At 34.5% G+C, this 27,041-nt stretch overlaps 1 protein-coding gene across 1 annotated transcript in view; it reads left to right on the top strand.

Moving 5' to 3' along the window:
* ASZ1 (ankyrin repeat, SAM and basic leucine zipper domain containing 1) overlaps nt 1-27,041 on the top strand; it is a 58,215-nt gene that overhangs the window by 25,555 nt on the left and 5,619 nt on the right. The window contains exons 5-10 of the mRNA XM_046670753.1: nt 15,287-15,398; nt 15,937-16,071; nt 18,198-18,322; nt 19,344-19,419; nt 20,447-20,503; nt 21,390-21,499. Of these exons, the coding sequence (XP_046526709.1) occupies nt 15,287-15,398; nt 15,937-16,071; nt 18,198-18,322; nt 19,344-19,419; nt 20,447-20,503; nt 21,390-21,499 (615 nt within the window). The remainder of the gene's footprint in view (nt 1-15,286; nt 15,399-15,936; nt 16,072-18,197; nt 18,323-19,343; nt 19,420-20,446; nt 20,504-21,389; nt 21,500-27,041) is intronic.

Here is a 27,041-nt window from a genome sequence, read left to right as displayed (position 1 = left end):
TCAAAACTGCATGAACAGCATGATATCGTTTATATTTTAAATTGTCATTTTTTCCTGCATACATATGTTTATATATGTAAAATTCGTTCTTTTTGTTTGCTAAGATCTGGAAAGACACCCAGCTCATATCAGTGATTATCTGTAGTGTTCTAAGGAAGAAGTACATATGTATGAATTAAGTAATTTTTAAAAATCGCTGCATCTTGTTATAAAGAAGACTACAGATATAAAATTAGCCTTATATTAAAAATAAATCACAGTAATTAAAGTGTAGTATTAGTGGAATGCTGTCTATTGCTGATCACTAGAAGTAAAACAAAATAGAAGATCTAGAATGAAATTCAAGAATATATGAAATTATCATATATGATTAATATGGCATTTCAAACTAGCAGGGAGAAAATGGATCATCATTTTGGTGCTGGGGATTTGAATAGCTATTTGAAGAAATAAAAAGTGTGGGTTCCAACCTCACACCAAAATAATTTCATATGCCTCAAAATACTTAAATGTTAAAAAGTACAAAGCCACACCTGCTTAATAAACACCAGATGAAAATGTGGATGAATGTATGTTGGATTGGCAAAGGCCCTTATAAACATGATGCAAGGATATCTGGGAATGTGGCTACCAGTTTGTTCTCAACTCCAAGCTACTTGCCTTTTCTCTGCCTCAGGCTGAGAAGGCCTAAGGCAGATGGGTGCTGATGAGATATCAACCTCTTGTTCCTATCCTTGCAAAACAGACAAGCTCCTTTCCTAAAAGGTGGGATGCCATCAGCGGTAAGCCTAGATGGAGAGCAGCTCATCCTGTAAAAGCTTGACATGAGGAAATCTGTGGACCTGCATGAATGTGTTAGGTTTCCAGACTCCTAAAGACTTGGAGCTAAACAAATGGGCTGAGTAGTCTCTGTCCACAAGGTTGGGAGAGTTCAGGAAGATAGGAAAGCAGAGAGAATTCTCTAGGTACTTCTGGAGGAAGCTGATAGCCTGTGCTTAAACTATATTTCCACTGCACAAGGAACTTGTTAGATTTTCAAAATCTGTAAGGATTTCTGCCATTAAGAGTATTCCAACAACTGGACCTGAGCCCTAAAGAGCCAACAGAAAGTGAAAAACTTCCTAGCAGCTAAAGAAAGGATTGATAATTAAAATATTTGCCTAGTACAATAAAATTGCTGACACAGAAAGGTGAAAACTTGAATTAAAATTTAAGAGCACATAAGGAGATCTAAATGGAGCATGAAAAATGATCTCTTAAAAAAGTGATATTTGAATTCAAAATTCAGAGAAGAAAAAGGAACATATGGAATATTGATAATAATAAACACATTCTGGAAAAAAGAAGTGGTTCCTGAATTGAAAAACTGTGAAGACTGCTTATTGAAAAAAAAAAGACTGCATATTGGAAAAATGCCTGAGTTGTTGGTTTTTTGTTTGTTTGTTTGTTTTCCTGAGGAATATTTCCCGTGAGCTTACATCTGTTGCACATCTTCCTCTATTTTGTATATAAGCCACTGTCACAGCATGGCCACTGATGGACCAATGGTGTAGGTCCGCACCTGGGAACTGAACCCAGGCCACTGAAGCAGAGTGCACTGAACTTAACCACTAGGCCACCAGGGCTGGCCCAAAAAGTTCCTGAGTTGTAATTTGAACAGATGAGAGAAAAAAAGACATACCTAGGTGTATATTCTGGTTAAAATGTGTAAATTTCTCAAAGAGGAAATTTTTACAAGCTTCCAGGCAGAAAGAAAGAAATTTTTTTTGAGTTCATGATAGTTTATATCAATGTGAAATTCCAGTTGTAAATTATTTCTTGTCTGTCACCACATGGGTACTCCCCTTCACCCCTGTGCCCACCCCCCATGCCCCTTCACCTGGTAACCACTGAATTGTTTTCTTTGTCCATGTGCTTGTTCATATTCCACATATGAGTGAAATCATCTGATGTTTGTCTTTCTCAGTCTTGCTTATTTCACTAAGCATAATTCCCTCCAGGTCTTTCTGTGTTGTTGCAAATGGGATGAATTTGTCTTTTTTTCTGGCTGAGTAGTATTCTGTTGTATATATACCACATCTTCTTTATCCAACCATCAGTCAGTGGGCACTCGGATAGTCTCCATGTCTTGGCTATTGTGAATAGTGCTGCGATGAACATAGAGGTACATATGTTACTTTGGATTGTTGCTTTCAAGTTGTTTGGGTAGATACCCAGTGGTGGAATAGTTGGGTCATATGGTAGTTCTCTTCTTAGTTTTTTGAGGAATCTCCATACTGTTTCCCATAGTAGCTGCACCAGTTTGCATTCCCACCAGCAGTGTATGAGGGTTCCCTTTTCTCCGCACTCTCTCCAACGTTTGTTATTTTTAGTTATTATAGCCTTTTTAACAGGCGTAAGGTGATATCTTAGTGTAGTTTTGGTTTGCATTTCCCTGATGATTAGTGATGTTGAACATTTTTTCATCTGTTTATTGGCTATCTGTATGTCTTCTTTGGAAAAATGTCTGTTCATACCCACTGCCCATTTTTTGATCAGGCTGTTTGTTTTTTTGTTGTTCAGTTGTGTGAGTTCCTTATGTTATGGAGATTAACCTCTTATTGGATATATGATTTGCAAAAAATTTCTCCAAATTGGTGGGTTGTCTTTTGATTTTGATCCTACTTTCTTTTGCCTCGCAGAAGCTCTTTTGTCTAACGAAGTCCCACTTGTTTATTTTTTCTTTTGTTTCCCTTGTCTGAGAAACATGGTATTCGAAAAGATCCTTTTAAGTTCAATATCAAAGAGTGTACTATCTGTATTATTTCCCAGGAATTTTATGGTTTCAGGTCTTATCTTCAAGTCTTTTATCCATTTTGAGTTTATTTTTGTGTATGGCATGAGATAATGGTCTGCTTTTATTCTTTTGCATGTGGCTGTCTGGTTTTCCCAACACCATTTATTGAAGAGACTGTCTTTTCTCTGTTGTATGTTCTTGGCACCTTTGTCGAAGATTAGCTGTCCAGAGATGTGCAGTTTTATTTCTGGGCTTTCAGTTCTGTTCCATTGATCTGTGTGCCTCTTTTTATAGCAGTACCATGCTGTTTTGATCACTGTGGCTTTGTAGTATATTTTGAAGTCAGAGATTGTGATGCCTCCAGCTGTGTTCTTTTTTGTCAGTATTGCTTTAGCAATTCGGGGTCTTAGGTTGCCCCATGTGAATTTTAGGATTCTTTGTTCTATTTCCATAAAGAATATCATAGGGATTGCATTGAATCTGTAGATTGCTTTGGGTAGTCTGGACATTTTAACTATGTTTATTCTTCCAATCCGTGTGCATGGACTCTCTTTATGTCGTTATCTGTTTCTTTCAATAATGTCTTATAGTTTTAATTGTATAAGTCCTTTGCCTCCTTAGTTAAATTTATTCCTAGGTACCTTATTCTTTTTGTGTGTGATTGTAAATGGAATTTCATTCTTGAGTTCTCTTTCTGTAAGTTCATTATTAGAGTACAGAAATGCAACTGATTTTTGTAAGTTGATTTTGTACCCTGCAACTTTACTGTAGTAGTTAATTATTTCTAATAGTTTTCCAAAGGATTCTTTAGGGTTTTCTATATATAAGATCATGTCATCTGCAAACAGTGAGAGGGTTACTTGTTCACTCCCTATTTGGATTCCTTTTGTTCTTTTCTCTTGCCTAATTGCTCTGGCCAAAACCTTGAGTACTGTGTTGAATAAGAGTGGTGATAGTGGGCATCCTTGTCTTGTTCCTGTTCTCGGGGGATGGTGTTCACTTTTTCCCCATTGAGTATGATATTGGCTGTGGGTTTGTCATATATGGCCTTTATTGTGTTGAGGTAATTTCCTTCTATCCCATTTTGTTAAGAGTTTTTATCATAAAAGGCCGTTGGGTCTTGTCAAATGCTTTCTCTGCGTCTATTGAGATGATCATGTGATTTTTATTCCTCATTTTCTTAATGTGGTGTATCACATTGATTGATTTGCAGATGTTGAACCATCCCTGTGTCCCTGGAGTAAATCCCACTTGATCACGATGTGTGATCTTTTTGATGTGTTGCTGTATTCAGGTTGCCGATATTTTGTTGAGGATTTTTGCATCTATATTCATCCACGATATTGGCCTTTTTTGTGTTGTCCTTGTCAGCCTTTGGTATCAGTGATGCTGGCCTCGTAGAATGTGTTAGGAAGCAATCCATCTTCCCTAATTTTTTGGAGTAGCTTGAGAAGGGTAGATATTAAATCCTTTCTGAAAGTTTGCTAGAATTCCCCAGGGAAGCTGTCTTGTCCTGGGCTTTTACTCTTTAGGATGCTTTTGATTACTGTTTCAATCTCTTTCCTTGTGATTGATCTATTCAGATTCTCTGTTTCTTCTTGGTTGAGCTTTGGAAGGTTGTAAGAGTCTAAGAATTTATCCATTTCCTCTAGATTGTCCATTTTGTTGGCATATAGTTTTTCGTAGTATTCTCTTATAATCTGGTGTATTTCTGTGGTATCCATTGTTATTTCTCCTCTTTCATGTCTAATTTTATTCGTCTGAGCTTTCTCTCTTCTTTTCTTGATAATTCTGGCTAGGAGTTTGTCAATTTTGTTTATCTTCTCAAAGAACCAGCTCTTTATTTCATTGATCATTTCTACTGCCTTTTTTGTTGCAATAGCATTTATTTCTGCTCTGATTTTTATTATTTCTCTCCTTCTGCTGACTTTGGGCTTTGTTTGTTCTTCTTTTTCTAATTCAGTTAGGTGTAATTTGAGATTGCTTATTTGGTTTTTTTCTTGTTAAGGTGAGCCTGTATTGTGTGGAATTTCCCTCTTAATATGGCTTTTGCTGCATCCCATGTAAGTTGCTATGGTATATTTTCATTTTCATTTGTCTCCAGATAGTTTTTGATTTCTCCTTTAATTTCTTCAGTGATCAATTGGTTGTTCAATAGCATGTTGTTTAGTCTCCACATCTTTGTCCTTTTCTCAGCTTTTTTCTTGTAATTAATTTCTAGCTTTATAGCATTGTGATCAGAAAAGGTGCTTGTCATTACTTCAATCTTCTTAAATTTACTGAGGCTTGCCTTTTTTCCCAACATATGGTCTATTCTTGAGAATGTTCCATGTGCACTTGAGAAGAATGTGTATTCTGCTGTTTTGGGGTAGAGTGTTCTGTATATGTCTATTAAGTCCATCTGGTCTAGCTTTTTTAATTCCACTGTTTCCTTGTTGATTTTCTGTCTGGATGATCTCTCCATTGATGTGAGTGGAGTGTTGAGGTCCCCTACTATTATTGTGTTGTTATTAATGTCTTCTTTTAGGTTTGTTAATAGTTGCTTTATATACCTTGGTGCTCCTGTGTTGGGTGCATAGATGTTAACGTGTCATGTCTTCTTGTGGGAGTGTCTCTTTGATCATTATATACTGCCCCTCTTTGTCTCTCTTTACTTGTCTTATCTTGAGGTCTACTTTGTCTGACAGAAGTATTGTGACACCTGGTTTCTTTTGTTCGCCATTAGCTTGGAGTATCATCTTCCATCCCTTCACTCTGAGCCTGTGTTTGTCATTGGAGCTGAGATGTGTTTCCTGGAGGCAACATATTGTTGGGTCTTGTTCTTTAATCCATCTCACCACTCTGTGTCTTTTTATTGGAGAATTCAATCCGTTTACGTTTAGGGTGATTATCGATATACCAGGGCTTAATACCGTTTTATCGCTCATTTTCCAGTTCCTTTGTTTCTTGTCCTGTGTATTTTAGTCTACCGATCGTGTTATGTAGTTTTTTATGTTGTATTTCTTTGTTTTCTCCTTATTTATTATTTGTGTCTCTGTTCCAGGTTTTTTCTTTAGTGGTTACCCTGAGGTTTGTATTCAAGATCTCATGGATAAGATAGTTCCTTTTCTGCTGGCTTCTAATTTTCTTAGACTAAACCCATTCAGTCCCATTCCTCTTCCCCTAAGTTGTTTTTCTCACATCTTATTCCATCTTATGTTATGAATTTGTAGTTAAAATGACAATATTATCTTTGTTTCTGGTATTTTCCTTCCCTTTGTCTTTAATGCTATACTTGAGTATTTGCTATCCTGCTCTGATTCTGTCTACCTATTTAACTCCTCACTCTGTGCTTTGTAACCTTTTTCTCCCCCCCCCCCCTTTTTTTTTCAGGTATGAGGACCTTCTTCAGGATTTCTTGTCGTGGGATTTTCTTGGCTATGAACTCCCTTAAGCTTATGTTTGTCTGGGAAAGTTTTTATTTCTCCATCATATCTGAAGGATATTTTCACTGGATAGAGTATTCTTGGCTGAACGTTTTTGTCCTTCAATGATTTGAATATGTTAGTCCAGTCTCTCCTAGCCCGTAAGGTTTCTGCAGAGAAATCCACTGAAAACCTGATGGGAATTCCTTTGTAGGTTATTTTCTTCTGCCTTGCTGCCCTTAGTATTCTTTCTTTGTCATTCAGTTTTGCCAGTTTCACTACTATATGCCTTACAGTAGGTCTTTTTACAGTGACCTATTTAGGAGATCTGGCAGCCTCTTCCACATGGATTTCCTTCCCTAGGTCTGGAAAGTTCTCTACTCTTATTTCTTTGAACAAGCTTTCTACTCCATTCTCCTTCTCTTTTCCTTCTTGAATACCTATAATTCTTATGTTGCATTTCCTAATTGAGTTGGATATTTCTCAGAGACTTTCTTCATTTCTTTTTAGTCTTAGTTTTCTCTTTTCCTCTATCTGGAACATTTCAACATGTGTATCTTCGATTATGCTGATATGCTCCTCTATGGTGTCCACTTGGGCGTTCAGGGAATCCATATTTTATTTCTTTATTGTGTCTTTCATCCCTAATATTTCTGATTGATTCTTCTTTATAGTTTCAGTCTCTTTTGTGAAGTAGCTCCTGAACTCATTGAATTGTTTCTCTACATTCTCTTTTACCTCACTGAGTTTTTTGATGACAGCTATCTTGAATTCTGTGTCCTTTAGAGTACATATTGCTACGTCCTCAGGACTGATTTCTGGGTACTTGTCATTTTCTCCCTGGTCTGGAGATCTAATATAATGTTTGATATTGCTAGAGGGAGTGGTTCTGTTCGTTTGCATCCTGGGGTTATTTGGTCACAGTTACCACCCATCGCCACTGGATAGGAGTCAGCAGCCACGTATTCTGAGCCCTCTGTGTTCAGCCAAAATCCCAGGGGTTGGAGCCATGCTGAGTGTGTGGGAGGAGGGGCACTTTCTCCTGCATGCTCTCGGGGTTTTCTCCTCTGCTCTCACTATCTTCTCTCCTGGATTGTTGGCTTGTTCAGGTCACCCCCTGCAAAAGCTTTCGCCCCAGTAGAGGGCTTCCCTTTAGGCTGCAAGGGCCCTTGGGAGTCCTTGATGTTCCCACAGACAAATGTCCCTGTTCCCGTTCCTTCCCTCTCGGAGGCCTCCTGCAATCCTGGATCACAGTCTTTAGAGGGAGGGCGAAGTTTTCTCTTACCCCATTCCACCTCCTCCAAGGGGGGCTCCAGTCTCTCTGCCCTGCGTCCTATGGCTGTGTGGGTCTCCAAAGTCTTTGGTGTTGTGTTTGGTTGTCCTTTGTTGGATTATGGATTTTTTTTGTTGTATATTGGAGGGGAAGGATTTCTGAGAGACCTCACTGCCATGATGCTGACATCACTCTAAGAATTAAATTTTAACAAAGGAAAGTAAGAAGATGAGTACCATCAGAATTCTCATGTGCATAGCTGAAGCTAGAAAAGAATTAAATTACATCTTCACTTATACAAAGGGCTGCAACCTAAAGATCTTATTCTCAGCCAAGCTATGTATGCCTGTCATAGTGAAAGAAAGATGTTCAAGGATATGCACGAACTCAGAAAGTACATTTCCTGAGTGCCTCATTTGAGGAAAACACTTGAGAAGGACTCTAACCAAACAAAAACAAACCAGAACAGAGACTTCATGAAGGTGGAGGATGAAAACAAGAGGAAGCAATGAAGAGGGATGAACTTTGATATATGTGTATTTAATGAATAATATTAGACTATCTGAGAATGTGAAATAGGAGTGCTAAATAAGGATTCTGGAAACAGACAAGACCAAAGTGTAAATAAAATTCTAATAAGTACTAAATTATGCCGACAAAATCTGAGAGCTATAGTTTGCAGAGAGTTCGAGGGCACTTAAGAGGAGGAAGGCAACTAAGAGTATTCAAAAGATTGTATCCTATTAGAGGAGAAGCCCAGGAGAATGATGCCATGGTGGTGGAGGAATTAGGTGGTAGTCTCATTAGGAGAAATAGGTCTTACCTGGCTTACATACAATAGAGTCAAGTGTGTTTTACTAAGAACATAGGAAGATGGTAATATTTAGTGACTTTTTTTTTAAAGGAAAAGCAGAGTCGTCTGCTTTTCAAGGGGAAAAATGTAGTGGATAACAAAAAAGAAGAAATATTGTCAATTATATCAGTCATTACACTAAATGAGAATGGATTGAATTTATCAACTGGGATAACTGGTTTAAAAAACAAAAGATAACTAAATGCTATTAAAGAAAAGTTGAAGAAAAAAGAATATGAAAGTCCCTTTTCAGGTAAGGTTAACCCCATAGAAATCATAATTGTCAATATCAGATATTACTAATATTAAAAGCAATAAAAAGAATGAAGGAGAACTTTGTACTATTAAAGGCAAATCAGTGAAAATATAACATGCATAGACCTGTACACAGTAGACTACATGGCTGCCAAATCCATAAATGAAAACCTATTAAAATTCAAGGAGAAGTAGATCAAAATACACTTATAGCAGGCAATTTCAACACACCTCTCTCATTAGGCAGATATAGCATATGTAAATGTAATGATATAGATGCATTGAATAATATAATCAATAAATGTGGTGTATGTAATAGATAAGGAGAAAATCCTGCCTATATTAAATGTAAGCATGACACAAAACATAGAAGCAGACCATTATTCTAGTTACTGTGTGGGTTGGGGGCTTGATACAGAGACAGGTCAGGGTCATTATTCTCAAAGTACTTAGAGTCTAGATGACAAAATAGATGAGCTGAACAAAGACTTTTTCGCCTGATAGGTGAGCTGATAAAAATAAGCACCGAGTGCTATGAGAACACAGTGGAGAGGGGGATTTATATCTGAGATGAGGTGGGGCATCAAAAAATTGGGGGGCATGTTGGCTTCTAAGATGAATTCCCAGAGGTAGATTATGGATAAGCCTTTGAAGAGAAGTAAAAGGACATTTCACCCAGAGAGTACTTTGAATATAGGACATCCAGAGGAGAGAGAACTTGGAATTCATGACCTGCAGATGTGACCAAAGTTTATTCTTAGATTGGAGTAAGACTGCAGGTGCTAAAATGGTAGAGAGGTGGACAGAGGACTTATCATGAAGATTCTCACAGGAGTAACCTTGGAAATTTTAAACAATGAATTGACATGAATAGATTTGCAAATGTGAAGGAAAGACTGGAAACAAGGAGGCCAGTTAGGACGCTGTTGTGGTTATCCATGTTAGAAGTGAGGAGGACCTGGACACATGAAAGGAGAGAGAGAGTAAAGTAGACAGATACAAATGATGGGAAGGAGGTAAAAATGACAGGAATGCTGACTTATTAGAAATGAAGGCTCAACAAGGAATCATGGGCAAATTCCAGGTTTCTGGGTTGGGCAGTGCATTGACTGTGATGCTGTTCACAGAGATAGGTAATATCAGAGAGTATTGTGTGTTGGAGGGAAGATGGTGACTTCAGATTTGGATTTATATTGATTTCGAGTTTTGTTGGGGTACCCAGGTGGCAGTGACAGATAAGATCTGGAGCTCGGGAGCAAAGTCTGGGCTATTAGATACAGATTCAGCAGTCATCAGTAAACTGTCAGTTGACAGTAAAGTCATGAGAGTAGGTGAGGTCATTCATGCATGGTGTTTGTGTAGAGAAAGGGAACATCGTTGAGGACAAAAGCCTCTGAAATACATACTAAGTGCTAGAAAAATAAAAGGAGTCCAAGTGACTGTTGACCTTTGTCAAAGCAATTGTGTGTTAGAAGGAGCAGGCAGAACAAAATTACAGTGATTTAAAGAGAGAATGGGAAGTAAAGAATTCTTTACTTTAAATCTCAGGAAATAAGATGGAAATTAATATTGGAAGCAAAGTTATCAGTTGCACAAATAGTTACTGTGTCACTTGAGTAGACCAGTTATTATAAAGTTTTATAACTTCCCTGAACAGTTCATAGGATTTTCATAAATTCATAAGAGTTTGTAAAATTGAAGAGTTCATTTAGATTTCACTAATCTGTAACAGGAAACTACATATGTTACAAGTTTGTATAGATGTAAAACCACTGGATGCGTTGTTCTGTCCCTTCTCAGAATTGTCATGCAACATTATTGATGGTATCAGTAACTTTAATAACTGTTTAGAGGCTGAGTAATGTACCTTCTAGGTAATCTAGACTCTATTACAGAGAGTTTGCTGTTCCATTCAGTAAATTCAACTTTTTTTAGAAGTTAGAAATCAATGCAACATTTTTGGGTAATGATCTGAATCTTCTAAGTAAGCAAACTATATTATTCTAGTAGTTTCTTATCTAGGAAGAAGTAGCGTCTGTAAGAAGGCATTTATGTCCATGTGAATGGACATAGAGACAGCAAATGATAGCCCTGCTTGTTTCTGAGATTCTAAGAGAAGCTGATATTTAGAAGAACCTCAATTTTCGGCACAATCTCAGAACAAATTGCAGTACCAATTCAGAAAATCTCTGTTAAAATTTTCAGTAATAAGGTTCAATCAAATGGGACACTCACACTTTCATGCCACCTTCTGTGGATATTCTGTCAAATAGTGTCACTTCCTTGAGATTATACTTCAGCCAGCTTACTTTATTTGGGTTCTCAATTTTGCCATTATGTAGACTAAGTTTATGAAATGTATCCCATATTTCATGATCAAATACATAAAAATATAGAGAAAAAGAGCTTTAGATTTCTCTAAATCAGGATAGATTGAAAAAAGAATAATTCCTAGGAGATTCTTTTGGAGGATCAACAACTTCAATCACACATCAACAGTGATCCTTCAGCAAAAAATTAGTTATTTCTGAATCTGTTTTCTCATCTCTAAAGTGAGAATATCTACTTCATAAGGTTGTCATGAGCAATGAATGAGATGACCACCTAGCACAGCACAGTTTTTGTTTCTCCAAATTAATAGACAGTCAATGCTGAGGTTACAAAATTTTGATGATTGTGTTTTCTAAATTGGTGTTTACTTGTAAGTTGTTTTTTATATGGGTTGAACTAACATAATCTAGACTTCTATAAATTATAAAGAAATGACCCTGCCCTTTTGAATTTTTAGTTCTGAGCCATTATGGTTTATCATGAGTTGGGGAAGTTGAAAGAATAATTGTAAATAATGTTATATGTATTCCATATGAAATATCCTACATAACCCCAGCCTTTACATAGAAAAGAACAACTAAATACTGCGTAAGTTATTATACTTAATTTATTTTAGTAATTTTCCAACAGCAGTAAGCATGTTAAAATATTGAAAGGTCACTCTAAAAGATTTTACTTAGTTATAAATAAAATACTTGTTATTCTGGATAGGTGACAAGGCGAAAGTAATCTAGGACTAAATAAATGTATAATTATATAAGAAAGACTGGCTGAGTTTTAGTATGTTTAGATCACTCTAATTCCATTTCACTGTGATGGTATTCTACTTAAGATAGAAAAAGAATATTATTCTGAGTTCTTAGAAATACAAGAGTGAAATGAGAAATTGTATCAGTATTACTGAATAATATATTCAGAAAAATATTTTAAGCTGAAAATATTTTATGACATGAAAACAGGATTTTGGCAGTCTTATAACTTGTCAGATCTTTATAAACCTGTTTGATACATGCTAGCATTGCAGTAGAACTCGTAAAACTTCCAGTTTATGCAAAAGATGTATGCGTTCAGCTGTCTGGTTCATGTTTGTTCTGTAGTTAAATCAGCAGCAGCAGCTTACCTGATATGTAAATGCCAAGTGGACAGTGACTTGGTTTTATGTATTGCTGTATCTCTGGCACTTAGAATAGTGTGTGGCATGTGTAAGTGCTCAATAAATGTGTTTTGAATGAATGAATGATAACTAACACCTAGGTGTTAGGTAGTTCACATGTATTAAATTATTTAATCCTCATAACAACTTCTTGAACTATGTACTATTATCCCCAATTTATAGATGGAGAAACTGAGGCACAGACAGACATTTGCCCAGTGTCACAGCTAGTAAGTAGTGGGGCTGAAATTTGAAATCAAGTATTCTGATTCCAGAACTCATACTTTAAACCACTATACTATATTTCCTCTTATAATTGAGACATCTGAAGACCTGTGTTTGGGCTAGAGGCATCTGAATCCAGATCATTAGTGAGATGATGACTACAAGTCAAATACACACAAATTGGGTGCAGTTTTAGTAAATAGCAGTAGATTTCCCCGTTTTCATATTTTTGGTACTATTGTAAATGGTATTGTTTTATTAATTTCTATTTCAGGTTCTTTCTTTCCATTATGTAGAAATACGATTGATATTTTTATATTGACCTTATATCCCACAACCTTGCTAAATTTATTTATTAGTTCTAGTACATTTTTTGTAGATTCTGTCAGATCTTTTGTATAGACAGATCATGCCATCTGTGAATAAAGACAGTTTTACTTCTTTTTCAATTTAGATGCATGTTTTTTCTTGTTTTATTGCACTGGCTAGAACTTTCAGTACATTACTGATTAGAAGTAGTGAGAGAAGACATCTTTGTCTTGTTCCTCATCTCAGGGGAAAGTGTTCACCCTTTCACCATTAAGTATGATGTTAGCTATAAACTTTTCATAGATGCCTTTATCAGGTTGAGGAAGTTCTTTTCTATTTTTGCATTGCTAAGAGTTCTTATTAGAAATGGATGTTTGATTTTATAAAATATTTCTTCTGCATTTATTGAGATAATCATGTGGCTTTTCTTTTTTAGTTCAAATGTCAACGTAACCTCATATTCCTAGGATAGCTGTACTTGGTTATGATGTATTATTCTTTTTTATGTATTTTTGGATTCTTTTTGTCAAAATGTGTTCAGAATTTTTACATCTATGTTCATTGAAGATTATTGGTGTATGGTTTTCTTTCCTTGTAATGTCCCTCTCTGTTTTTTGTTATTAAAGTAATTCTTGCCTCATAGAATGAACTGGAAAGTGTTCTCTCCTTTTCACTTTACTGGAAGAGTTTGTGTAGAATTTGTTTATTTTTTTCGTTAACTGTTTGGTGGAATTCACCAATGAAGCCATCTGGGCCTGTTGTTTTCTTTGTAGGAGGGTTTTTTGTTTCTTTTTATTTTCAGATGTACATCATATTTCAAATTCTGTGTACATTACATCATGTTCACCACCCGAATGTAGGAGGTTTTTAATTACTAATTCAATTTTCTATAAATATAGGACTATCCAGGTTATTTCTTTAGGAGTGTGCTTTGGTAGTTTGTGTTTTTCTGAGAAATTTGTCCATTTCATAGTCTAATTTATTGATATAAATTTGTTCATAATAGTCCCTTGTGCTTTTAAATCTGGAGAAACTGTACTGATGTCCCCTCTCTTATACCTCACTGGTAGTTTGTGTCTTCTCTTTTTTTTTTCCTGATTAGTTTGGCTAGGTTCGTCAATTTTATTGATCTGCTCCTCTGAATAAGAGTGTGCGGTATGAAGGTCTAGGGAAAGATGGAGGGAACGGCACTTGCACAGTCCATGAAAAGGGAAGAACTTGGCGTTTTCAGAAAGAATAAACTGTAAGTGGGCAAGAGTAGAAGCATGGAGAGCAGTTATGAGGCTATTGCAATAATATGGGTCAGAGAAATATGGTGATGACTTGGACTACTTACAGTGGCTAATGAAGTGATTAGATTCAGAATATATTATGAAGGTAGAGCCAATAGGACCTGCTGATGACTTATATATGGAGTGATGGAGAACAGTCATGAATGATGCTTAGTCTTAGGCCCGAGTTTTGTGGTTAATGGTAGCTTTGTGAAATAGCAAAGATTGGAAGGAGCAGATTTGGGCTGTGTGAGGGAAGTAGGGTGGAGGGAGAGGCATCAAGAGGTCTGTTTTAGACTTAGTGAAGAATTTGAATGATTAGTTGTAGGAAACATTCCAGGTAAAAGAGGCAATGTTGACAACTACCTTAGCATATAACTTCCAATAAAACATTGAAATTGTGATGTACCAGGAAGTAGAAGAAACAGATAAATGTGTGATTCTTTTTGTGCCAAAGACATTGGTGTGAAGTGATTAGATTCAGGATATACCTTATGTTAACAAACCTTATAGAAAAATATCCTATTTATAGGTAGTGTATGTAATGTGAGTAACCAAGATGAACTTCCTTAGTGAAATCAAAACAGAGAATTCTGCAGTTATTTAATTTGTTGTTCTTTTGTGAACATCTTTGTTTATAAATCAGATATTTGAGGCAACTCAGGAAGATTAGGTCCAGAATCCCAGACCTCCTTTAAAACAGACCATGATACTAAGTTTAGCCCAAATAGAACTGATAGAATCTTTCTGGTGACCTTTGTAGTAGGTCCAGAAGCTGACTAACTTCCAGAAGTAGAGGGATTGAATCTCTAATTTTGGGAAATGATACACTAGAGGGAAACCACTGTGTTCTCCCAGAAAATAGTCTCAGAGAGTCTGGCTAACCTATTGGACTGATCTCTTTCTTGATTAGAGTAAGCGTCCAAGTCAGGGTAAAATTGTTTCAGTCCTAAACTAAAGTAGAATCATAACAGAATATATTAAGAAATAAGAGAAAGTTTTATACTTACGCTTTTATTAAATAAAATATAATAAGCATTTAGTATGAGCAGTCCTGAGAGGACAGGGACCTTATTTGTGTCATTCATTACCATGTTCCCAGCATAAGCATAGTGTGGGTACTCTGATATTTTACATGAATATGTAAGTTAAGGAGACTTCATATCAGAAAGTGTGGCTTGTTTAGTGATTTTTTAAAAACACGTTTCTTCACTAGAGGGTGCTGTGTAAGCACTCAATACTTTTAAAAATGCAGTCTTCACATTTATTTACTGAGAGACTGGATTTTTAAATTACCTGACTTATTAAAAGCTTTCATTTCGTTTTCTTTGCTTTCAAAACAGTACTGATGGTATTGTGTATGGTAAAATTCATGAAATTGAGTAGCTGTCAATGGCAGCATTAACACAAGTGTTTCTTTTTTTCCTCCTTTTTAGGAGACTTATGACTCCAATCATGTATGCTGCACGGGATGGTCACCCTCAGGTTGTTGCTCTCCTTGTTGCTCATGGAGCAGAAGTTAATACCCAGGATGAGAATGGTTATACTGTAAGAATCACTTTTACAATGTTCCTTTTTATTTCTAAGACATTGCTGTCTTCTTATTATCAGTAGTCCACGAAAAACGGTTTTAAGAAGTAAAAATTACAGAAGGCCTGGGATATAATACTGTTTGGTGAAGAAAAGCCACAGCTGAAGTAGAAAAAGGGAATTATCTGACACTTGGTACTCCCCCCTTGACACAGAAGCTGTAACACACAACAAAGCCTGTGCTCTAGAATACACACAGAGTGCTTTTTAATGGAAAACAATTCAGTGATTGGCAGGTAAATCATTTTATTCTATAACATCACTTGACTGTGTAAAATGTTACTTGGTTTTATAAAATCAGTGAGCGCTGGCAGTCTGCTTTGTGATTACAACTTTGGAAATATGTTTACGTTATATCGTGAAATAAAGAGCTTGGATCATCTCATTAATTAACCATGTTCACTTTTTTATTGTGCCATAAATACTGTTGAAAAGTTTTCCTCTTTGTCTCACACTCCCTCTGTTTAAAATGATCTTCATTTTCCCCCACTTACAGGCATTAACATGGGCAGCACGTCAGGGTCATAAAAATGTAGTTTTGAAATTGCTTGAACTTGGAGCTAATAAAATGCTACAAACCAAAGACGGAAAGACACCAAGTGAAATTGCAAAAAGAAATAAACATCTAGAGGTATCCTACATATTAAATTAACTTTTTTATGGCATGTTACATTATTATTTGTAGAACTTTGTATTATTTGTTAGAATTCACAACTGTGATAATAGTGTACCTGGCTATTATTAAATTTTTAAATATGTAATTTTCCTCCAGCCAGGTAATGAAAACTTTATTTTACAACAGTATTCATCCTTTACCAAATAAGAGGCATTTGTAATGTAGTAATTTAAAAGCTATATAAAGGGATAATAAAGACTTAGTTTGGGCCCTAGAAATAAAATTGTAATAGGTTATTTGTTTAAACATTTCACACTGATCCAGATTTTTAAAAATTAGTGTATCAAGAAAACTTGAGTAAAATTTGAAAATTTGAACATGAAATTAAAATATTTTTTAAATTTTTATTAACACATATTAGACAATTTAAAAATTAAATCCTTTAAGCTACATTTACTCCTATATGTGTAACAAGGTATATAATAAAGTGATAACATATTTGAGTATATGATCTATTGTCATTCAGATGTTAAAAGTCAATAATAAATATTTTTCATACATTACTTTACTGATATAAACCTTTGGTCTGAATATTAAAGCTTTCAGCCAAAGGTCTATAATTTCTAAGCAAGGATCAAACATAATACAACTGTAAAAGTAAATTATATAGTCCAAGAGCTTCTAAAACTGAGTTTCTGAATTTAAAAGCATATGACATTCCAAAGTTTCCACCTTTAATAATCAGACCTTGCCACTTTTACTGCATGTAGGATAACCCTCTATTTTTTAAGCAATCGGATAAACATGCCTATCATTTTCTAACTCAAATCTGCTTTTCCAAAATTATTCTAGAGTAAATACTGATCGCTAAAACCCTATGAAACTTCCAAAGGAAATCTACAGTTTTTCTTCTAAGCTGTGAAAATCTGAAAACTTTTTATTAGTTTACTGCATTATTAAATGTAGAGTAGATGACACCAAATTTGAGATATTAAGAAATTTATGAACATCAAAGATTATTTGGAGTCATAAATTTTTTCTTAAAGTGAGATTTGATTTTATATTTTGGCTGATTATGTGACATAACTTTGACTTACTGAAAAGTTAGATTTTAAAACTAAGGAATTTTACCATATCTCTTTGAGTGTACAGTTGGGATTTGTATATATGTTTAGTCATGCTTATTACTTTATACCTACTTAACAGTGTATTTAAAGTACTACCTTAGTGCTTAATCTTTCTGAGTCACTTACCAAAATGGAATTTTTATTTTTGTTTTATATCTTGTGTGTGTGTGTGTGTGTGTCTGTGTGTGTGTGTGTGAGGAATTTTGGCCCTGAGCTAACATCTGTTGCCAATCTTCCTCTTTTTGCTTGAGGAAGATTGTCGTTGAGCTAACATCTGCACCAATCTTCCTCTGTTTTATGTGGGACACTGCCACGGTGTGGCTTGATGAGTGGTGCTAGGTCTATGCCCAGGATCCAAACCTGTGAACCCTGGGCAGCCCAAGCGGAGCACGTGAACTTAACCACTACACCACTGGACCAGCCCCTGTTTTATGTCTTACTGAAAATATTACTAATTATCTTCCTTGAATTTTTACCATTTTGAATTATATGTACTTTTGTTTCTTTTCTGATTATTATTTTAGGTCAAGGAAATATTTACTTGATTTTATAAAAATTATTCTCAGGGGCCAGCCCGGTGGCGCAGTGGTTACGTTCACACGTTCCGCTTCTTGGTGGCCCAGGGTTCGCTGGTTCGGATCCCGGTGCGGACATGGCACTGCTTGTCACGCCATGCTGTAGTAGGCATCCCAGATATAAAGGAGAGGAAGATGGGCACGGGTGTTAGCTCAGGGCCAGGCTTCCTCAGCAAAAAGAGGAGGACTCAGCAAAAAGAGCAGTAGTTAGCTCAAGGCTAATCTTCCTCAAAAAAAAAAAGTTATTCTCAGAATAATAAGTTGTGATTACTCTGTCCTTCTCACCTTGCAAAAATTTCCTGTATGGATATAAAATGATATATATAAAATAATACATGTGAAATAACATACAAATAAAATAATCATTTAGTTTATGTTAAGTGTAACATGATAGTATATAATAATAACTATATTTGAATGGCTTGTTAACTTTTTTCAGATCTTCAACTTTCTTTCTTTGACTTTAAATCCATTGGAAGGAAAGCTTCAACAGCTAACTAAAGAAGAGACTATTTGTAAGCTATTGACAACAAAGTCTGATAAAGAAAAAGATCACATATTTAGGTAACATAGCATGTTTTTGTTCAACAGAATACCCATAAATGAGTAAAAAATGTACATGTTTTGATTATTTGTAATAAATGTGATAAATTACTTAAATATATGATATTTTAAACTTTTACAAGTGTTTTATGGATTTTACAAGTATTTTATGGAAATGTCTGGATTTTAAGTGCTTTGTTCTCCAGAATTTTAGAAAATTTTTATATATGTGTACTAACAGTAATGAGAATGATTTTTTACTTTAAATAAAATTTCAACAATAAATTTATTTCTAAAAGGTTCTAAGATTATATTTTTGTTAGTGTTCAAACTAGACTGCATCTTGCTTTCTAATTCTTGTTAGCACATTTCTGGTAAGTTAAAAATTTTTTTTTTCTGGGGCCAGCCTGATGGTACAGCAGTTAAGTTCACACATTTCGCTTCTTGGCAGCCCAGGGTTCGCTGGTTCGGATCCCGGGTGTGGACATGGCACCGCTTGGCACGCCATGCTGTGGTAGGCGTCCCACATATAAAGTAGAGGAAGATGGGCATGGATGTTAGCTCACGGCAGGTCTTCCTCAGCAAAAAGAAGAGGATTGGCAGTGGTTAGCTCAAGGCTGATCTTCCTCAAAAAAAAAAAAAAAATTTTTTTCTGAACATAGTTGTTCAATATACATGGCCACAAAATTATTCTCTACTTACCCACATTTAAAATTGTTATTAAATTTTTACTTCCTGCAATTAAAGAAACTTTCACGTACAGATATCTCACAAGGAACATACATGTCGGCAACTATTTTTACTCTTAGGAAAGATGAGCTATGTTTTACTATCTCTGTTTCCTCTGTTTAGGATATCTTCACTCAAGAAATCTGTCTTATCACTTTTGTATAACACAGATGTGTAAATTTGCAAATATAGTCTACATAGATTCATTCTTACTCATTCTTATTCTCCTTTTTTCTCTGCATTATAAATATATATTTATTGTTTGTGCATTTATAGTCTGTTCTGAAATTGACATTGCTATAAATATGTACAGTTCATATACAGCATTTGGAGATCTGGAAATATTTTTACATGGTCTTGGACTTGAACATATGACAGATTTATTAAAGGTAAGATTTTCTATAGGCTATATTGACTTAATGTATGTATGTTTATTTGTTGGTTAACATAACACTAAATATTAATTCATAAGCATGCTTATGAAAGAGTACCAAATGCACTTTTCTCCATAATTTGTAGTAAATCCCATTTTAAACTTATAAGCATTTCAAAAATTTATTATTTTAGAAATTTACATAAATTAGAATCTGGCTGGATTTAACAGCTTTTACTCACCGCCTGAAGCTTCACAGAACTCCTCCTTGTACACCTAAGCCCTTAGTTTGTTTCTGCAGTTGCTTATCTTCCTGTATAGACTATTATTATAAGAGGCATGATTTTAAACCCAATAAACTTGATATCCTTCTTGCCCTAATGATTATTAACTGAAATATGTTACCTAAATCTCTCTCTTTTCTTTTCATAAGGGTGATAATAATACCTAGTGTATGGTTGTCATGAAGATTAAATTAGATCATATGCCAAGCACTGGTCTAGGTACTTTAGGCATGCATTATGGGATTTGAATAGGTGACGGTTATCAGCCATTTAGCTGATACTGAAGCAGTAAAGCACTGTTTAAGAAGGCTCTCCTTAGGAATATGCACATTCTGTTTAGGTAGTTCAGAATTGGACTTTATTGTACAATCTTGAAACTTCTTCCCGTTTGAGAAATATTGAGTAAAACTAAATGTTATTGATTTTAATGTGATACAATTAGAAATTTAAAATATCCATAAAACAATTTCTGTCAAATTTTCGAGAGCGATTTATCTTTTTATGTAAGCAAATATAAGTTGTAATCATTTTCTTTGAATCTGGAAACCTAGCTATGTTTATACTTTTGGGGTAATTATACATATTATTGTTACTGCCTACCCAGTTGTGTAGTTCTATACCTGCGTATCCTATCCCCTCTAGGAGGCTGAAAGTTGTTTAGGAGGGTAGCATATAACTGACAAACTTGTGTACACTTGCCTACTTTCCCTTCTACTGTTTTATTTATATTGAAAGGTGGCATTGTTTTCCTTTCTACAGGAAAGGGATATAACTTTAAGACACCTTTTGACCATGAGGAAAGATGAGTTTACAAAGGTTGGTATCAAGTTCAAAAACTCCAGACATTCTCTTTCATATTTTTAAAATTGTGGATCCTTTTATTTTCTACTTTTAAAATCCTGGAGCTGCAGACTGTGAGTGATCTTTTGCTAGGTCCTTGATTAGATATGATTGTGAATAACCATATCTAAAGTCTTCTGCTACAGTATTAAGTTCCTTTAAGAACATTTAAAGACTTAGAGGTTATTTTTCTTCAGGTTAGTCATGACATCTCAACTAAAACTGGTGCTTTATTTCTAAATGTGATATAGATTTGTGAAACAGTGTAAAATAGGTTGCTTAGGAATAAGAGGTGGGTTTTTGTGTATGTGGGTATGAACATGTATCATGAAAATACTCCCTTTTCCTGGATTCTCAAAATGATCAAGACTTATTATTTTGCCATCTAATATTATTAAGTAACAATTTGAAAACAGCTCTGGGAAATATTAGAGATATTTTAATAAATAGGATTCCTAAAAAGTATGATCTTCCTGCATGAATACATTGAAACTTGAAATCTTTAGTATCAGTAAAAATCAAATTACACTAGCTAAATTCAGGATAGAAAATTTAGTTAAAGGTAGAATACAGACAATTTGTTTTGCTTTGGAAAGATTATATATTAAAATCTAATGATTTGTTTTTAGAATCCATCACAATTGTTATGTATTGCAAAATATTGACTATAGTTTCTGTATATGTAGATATTTTAATGATATAACCTTGTCAGTCAGTTACAAGCAAACCATATAATTTTTCAGTATGTTTGTTGTCTTTCCAAGATGTGAATCAATCAAGTAGAAAATGTCTTTAGTAATTTTGGATATTAAATTATTCAAATATAACTGTGTTATTGCATCTTAAAATTATTTCTACTTAGAATGGAATTACCAATAAAGATCAGCAGAAAATTCTGGCTGCTCTTAAAGAACTAGAGGTAGAAGAGATAAAATTTGGAGAATTACCTGAAGTGGCAAAGTTGGAAATCAGGTAAAATTAATTTATTGGTTTACATTAATATTCTTTAGAACCAACTGTTCTTTTTTAGTTTAATTTTGATAACATCTGAGTCATTTTATTTGATACCATCATTTTCCTAGGGAAATGGATAGTTCATTTTGCAATATACCATGTTCTGAAATGGGAGATTCTTTATCAAGTTAATCGTTAAAAGTCATTTTATGAAGAAGACCAATGCAGCTTCTCGTTAAGTCACATAAATATTTTTTGTTTTATTTTTCGTAGCATTTTGCTAAATGAACTATATAAGAGATCCCATTATTTTAATAGTATAGCTCATATTCTCTTTAAATCATTTTAAGTGTCAAATTGAAAATTCAAAGTAGTGATATTTTTGCCTAGGGCAATAAGAAAGCATTTCTTATGTACCTCAGATGTATTTTCTCAGCTCTATTTTTAGCTTTATTCTTTAAGAAATTATGTTATCAATATATAAAGTTCACTTACAATTATTAGAAACTTGTCAGCACTGATTATTAGTAATATTAGTAATCTAAAATCTATTTTGAAAATAATGGCATTTGATTTTATTAATATATTGCAGAACAGTAAATGATTTTTTTAACTTTGTATTTGAAATCATTATAGATTCACAGGAAATTGCAAAGAAATGTACAGAGACGTATCATGCACCCTTCATCCAGTCTCGTCCAGTGTTAATATCTTGCAAAACTATAGTATAATATCAAAACCAGAAAACTGACATTGGAACAACCCATATTGCTTATTTGTGTTTCACCAGTTGTACATGTGCTCATTTGTATATGTCTATCGCTCCATGCAATTTTATCACGCGTGTTGCTTCATGTAACCACTACCACAATCAATATACTTATCATACCATTACCACAAGGCACCCTCATACTACCCGTTTATAGCCAGACCCACTCCCCCATCCCTAACTCCTAGCAACCAATAATTTGTTATCCATCTTTATAATGATGTTACTTCATGAATGTTACATAAATGGAATCCTACAGTATGTATCCTTAGTTGATTGGCTTTTTTCAGTCAGCCTAATTTCCTTGAAGTTCATCCAAGTTAAATCCGATAATTTATAATACCAACAAATGCAGCAGTATCATCAGTGGTGTAACCTGCCTAAAACTAACACTGCAACTCTGGTAAACATTGATTGAATACATGAATAATAGATTTCACACCATTTTAGAATTTAGAGACGTCTTCCAGGAGATAATTTAGATGGTGCAGATTTCTTTAAAAACTTTATTGCAAAGTTAAATTATTTCCTTTTCTCTTAATATATTTCCTTATAACAAGATAATCTATATTCAAAATAATACCTCATCATTGTTTCAGAATAACATTATAGCTCTTAAATATGTAAATACATTGTAAAGAATTTCAGTTGTGAAGACAAAATCAGCAAACCTTCTTGAATCTCTTTGTTCATTTTCTTTACTTTTTTAATTTATTGTTTCTATGAAGGAATATTCTAAGTTCTATATGACTGACTTGAAAATTAAAGTTTTTAATATAACTTATTTGTATGGTGGCAGAGTTGCCTGTTTGACTTTACTTTGTGGTATTTAATAGACTTAAAGAATGTGCAGAATCCTGAATGGTTCACTTATTAAAACTGCTAAATTTTTTAAAAAATAAAACTGGCAGACATATATTTCAGGAATTTGACCTTGTTATTAAATCATAGACTTTGTTTACATGCTGTTATGGAAAAGGTTTTACTTCCCATTTGTTCAAAGTCATTCTTTAAAGAAGAAATTAGTCATTAAGTCATAAGAAAACTAACAGCAGGAAAAGTTGAACTGATTGATTATAATCTTCTGGTAATGCGACTTCAACAATTTAGCTACTGACTTATTTTAAGATAGTTTTATGTGTTAAATTTTCTAAAATAGTCTGTTACAAGAACACATATGCACAATACATTTACTTTTTCGTATACTTAGCCTTAGTATGTTTGCAGAATTAGAGAATACACTTTAAAGATATTAATAACCAGTCTATTACTATTTTGAGATATTTTGAAGAGAAGTAGTAAGCTTTCATCCATGTCTTTACATATTCAACATTTTCTGCCCAGATCCCTTCTCTGAGCCTGACAGCTACTTGAATGTATAAAAGGTAGCTCAAAATTATGGCTATTAAGGAAACTATCCTCCCAAAAGAAAAATCTGTATAGATACAAAATTTTATGTAAAAATATATCGTTCACGTCTGTTATTTATAAACATTCTAAAATTGGAAACTCTAAATATTTAACATCAGGGGAATAGTTGAATTATATTGCATCAATATAATTATTTTATTCTGTTATTAAGATTATTTTGAGACTTAATGTCATGGGAAAATACTCAATAAAAGTAAAAAGCAAATGTAAAATGGAGTGAGGTCTTACGCCAGTTGTATATATGCATATGAAAAATACTGGAAGAAAATTGTACTATAAGAAAACATTCTGGAAGAAAATAGTACCCATCATTATCTTTGAGTGGTTAAGAGCATTGGTCATTTTAATTTTTGCCAATATTCTACAGTGAGCACGTAGTACTTTTATTTGCAGTACCTTTCAAGTATAAATTGTATCCTAATACTTGACTTCACTTTTTTAAAATCTGGCCTGTTATTTTAGTCAGCTTACACAAGGTTATGCTGCAGTAACAAATAACTTCTAAATCTAAATGACTTACAATAACAAAGTTTCTTTATTTTTTTTTGCGGGCGTGGGGGAGGTGGAGATTAGCCCTGAGCTAACATCTACTGCCAATCCTCCTCTTTTTGCTGAGGAAGACTGGCCCTGAGCTAACATCTGTGCCCATCCTCCTCTACTTTGTATGTGGGATGCCTGCCACAGCATGGCTTGACAGGCGGTGCATAGGTTCACACCCAGAATCCAAGCCGGTGAGTCCAAGCGGAATGTGTGAACTTAACCACTGCACCACCAGGCCAGCTCCAACAGTTTATTTCTTGATCACCTATATCATGGGTCATCTGCAGTAGATATACTCCCTGTTATTTTTCTGAGAACAGGCTGGAGAAACAGCCCAGGACATGCTGCTTTTGTGGCAAAGGGAAAAGAGAGCTGGCAGAACTAGTCAGTGTGGCTCATAAAGCTTCTGTTCAAAAGTTACACAGCCACTTCCAGTCATATTTTATTTGCGGAGGTAAATCACATGGCCAGGCCTCATGTCATTGAGGCTTGAAGGATAATCTTCCAGCTGAGAGAGGCCTGGTAGTATTTGGTTCCGTAGAAAAGACATGATTCAGTCTACCGTCCCTATACTGTATCTGCTTATTTTGAATTCTTTAAATAAGTATGAAATTATCAGCACTGCCATGCAGAAGTATGTAGGTGGTATACTGTACAGCTCTGGGGTGGGGAGTGGCCAGCCATTCACATAGTATGTGATAAATGGCACACTACAGAGGTGTGTTTTTTTACAACTTGCCTATCCATATTCAGTGGCCCTGAAAAGTATATATCGGAAGAAAGGTATATATTTTCCTTCCATTCATTAAGACTATGTAATTTTGTTAATATTATTTGCTTATTTGAACTGAGTTGTTAATGTACCAGTCTTTATTCAGAATAAGAGCTTATAAGTTTATATCCCACATATATATGTGTGAATTGCCTACCTAGAATTATATAACTGCTGTCAGTTGATATTTTGAGTGATAGTTCTCAGTGGATCTTAATTTCCTTGGGCTCATTAAATAAAAATATATAGGACATTAATGAATTACTCATCTAGTAGTGATTGCTTTTATTGATAGTAAATAAAATTTGAGTATTTAAAGAGCACTGAAATCTAAGCTATAAGTGTGTCTTAGATAAATATCACATGGAAACAAAAATTAAGTAATGACTGCTGTTTGAAAAAAATGTGTTCAAGTTCTGTTCTTTCTAAAAAATCAAAAAGAAAAAGGAATAAAGAAGAATTAATTATATTTATTTTGAAAATGCTTTTATAAATACCACTTTTGCTAAATAGAACAAGAGCCTGTTTAAATTTTGTAATTTCACTATGCTTTTATAAAGCATCAGACACTTTTCACTTTTGGTGACTTGATTATATATGTTATGTTCATAAAGTTTAAATCTTTATTTTATTTGAACTGTTTATTTTTCAACCTGATAGCTAAGAAAAAAACTTGTTTTAAATGAAAATACTATATAAGTCCTAGCAATGTATCTTAGAGAAAAAGTTTGCTGTTAAGTTTCATTGGAGGTTGACTTTCCTTGCTTTTTATAACCTTTCCTCCTGGAAACAGCATGAAAGAAACTTTGTATAGTATATAGTTGAAACTTCTACCTATAAGAATTTCATTTGGAGTCAGAAGTACCTTTTGGTCCCTTAGTAGTAGTTTTTGTGTGCATTTTTATTATAGTATATACTGCTATGTGACTCTCCAGAAAGGTCATCTCACACTGTTGTCAACTCTTGATATTAATGACCTACTTAATTTTCATCATTCCACTAGAAGGTGACATCTTATTTTTATTGTAATCCCATACTTATTATCCACTTAAATTTTGTTTTTTCTTTTTCTCTGAATTACCCATTCATATCCTTGGTCTACTCTTCTATTGGGGTTGTATAAGTTTCTGTGACACTTTCTCTATAAATTGGCCTCTGTCACTGAAACTAATCTAGTCACCAGTGTCTCTTCATTGCCAGAATCAGTAGACTTATCTTAATTATTTAATATGCTTGACTTTTTCCTTCTTCTTGAATCCATCTCCTACATGACCTTTTATAACAAACCTTAATTCTTGATTTTCTTCTTCTCAGGCTACTTTACCTTTGATAGCTTTCTTCTGCCCCTGTCAACTCTCCCTTCTTCATAATATGTATCCTTTTTCTCCATGACCATAGTCTTGATTTCTATTGGTGACCAAGTTACAGACACTTCTAATACTACTGTGGTTTGTGCCTACATTCACAGTTGAAGGAAAGACTGAATTTCTTTTAGAGGTTAGTGAAAATAAATATGTGATTTTTTGCCATCTAAGTTCACCATCTCCCTGAATTCTGTCTAGCCTCGTGAATCTGTGGACCTCAGGGTAAGTATCTCTACAAGACTGACATTTTCTGCTGCTTACTGGTTGTTGTCACCTACTTGTCTACATATCATTGCCATCAGCATCATTATTAAGTTTGTTTGAATGCCGTCTGTGAGCTAGACAAACTGCTAGATGCCTTTTCAGTCTTTCTGACAGTCCTTTTATCTCAATTCTAGAGATATGGAAATATTTGACTGAAGATTAGGCTTGCCCATGATCATAAAGCTAATAAGCGTGGAAGCTAAATTCAAACTCAGGTCTTCCTGACTCTGAAGTCTGTGTTCTTAATTATTATGCCATAATGTTTTCTCTTCACCCCACTCCTTTCCCCACAACCCACTCCTGAATTCACTTCCCTGCTTGGTGGCACCACCATTGAAACCAAAAAACTTAGACTCGTCTTAGACTCTTCATTTTCTTTTACAAGCAATCTATCACCAACTTTTCAGTTTATCTCCTAAA

The sequence above is a fragment of the Equus quagga genome, chromosome 8 (genome assembly GCF_021613505.1).
Source record: "Equus quagga isolate Etosha38 chromosome 8, UCLA_HA_Equagga_1.0, whole genome shotgun sequence".
NCBI lineage: Eukaryota > Metazoa > Chordata > Mammalia > Perissodactyla > Equidae > Equus > Equus quagga.
Note: the sequence above shows the minus strand (reverse complement) of the source record. Positions and strands in the feature narration are given on the sequence as shown.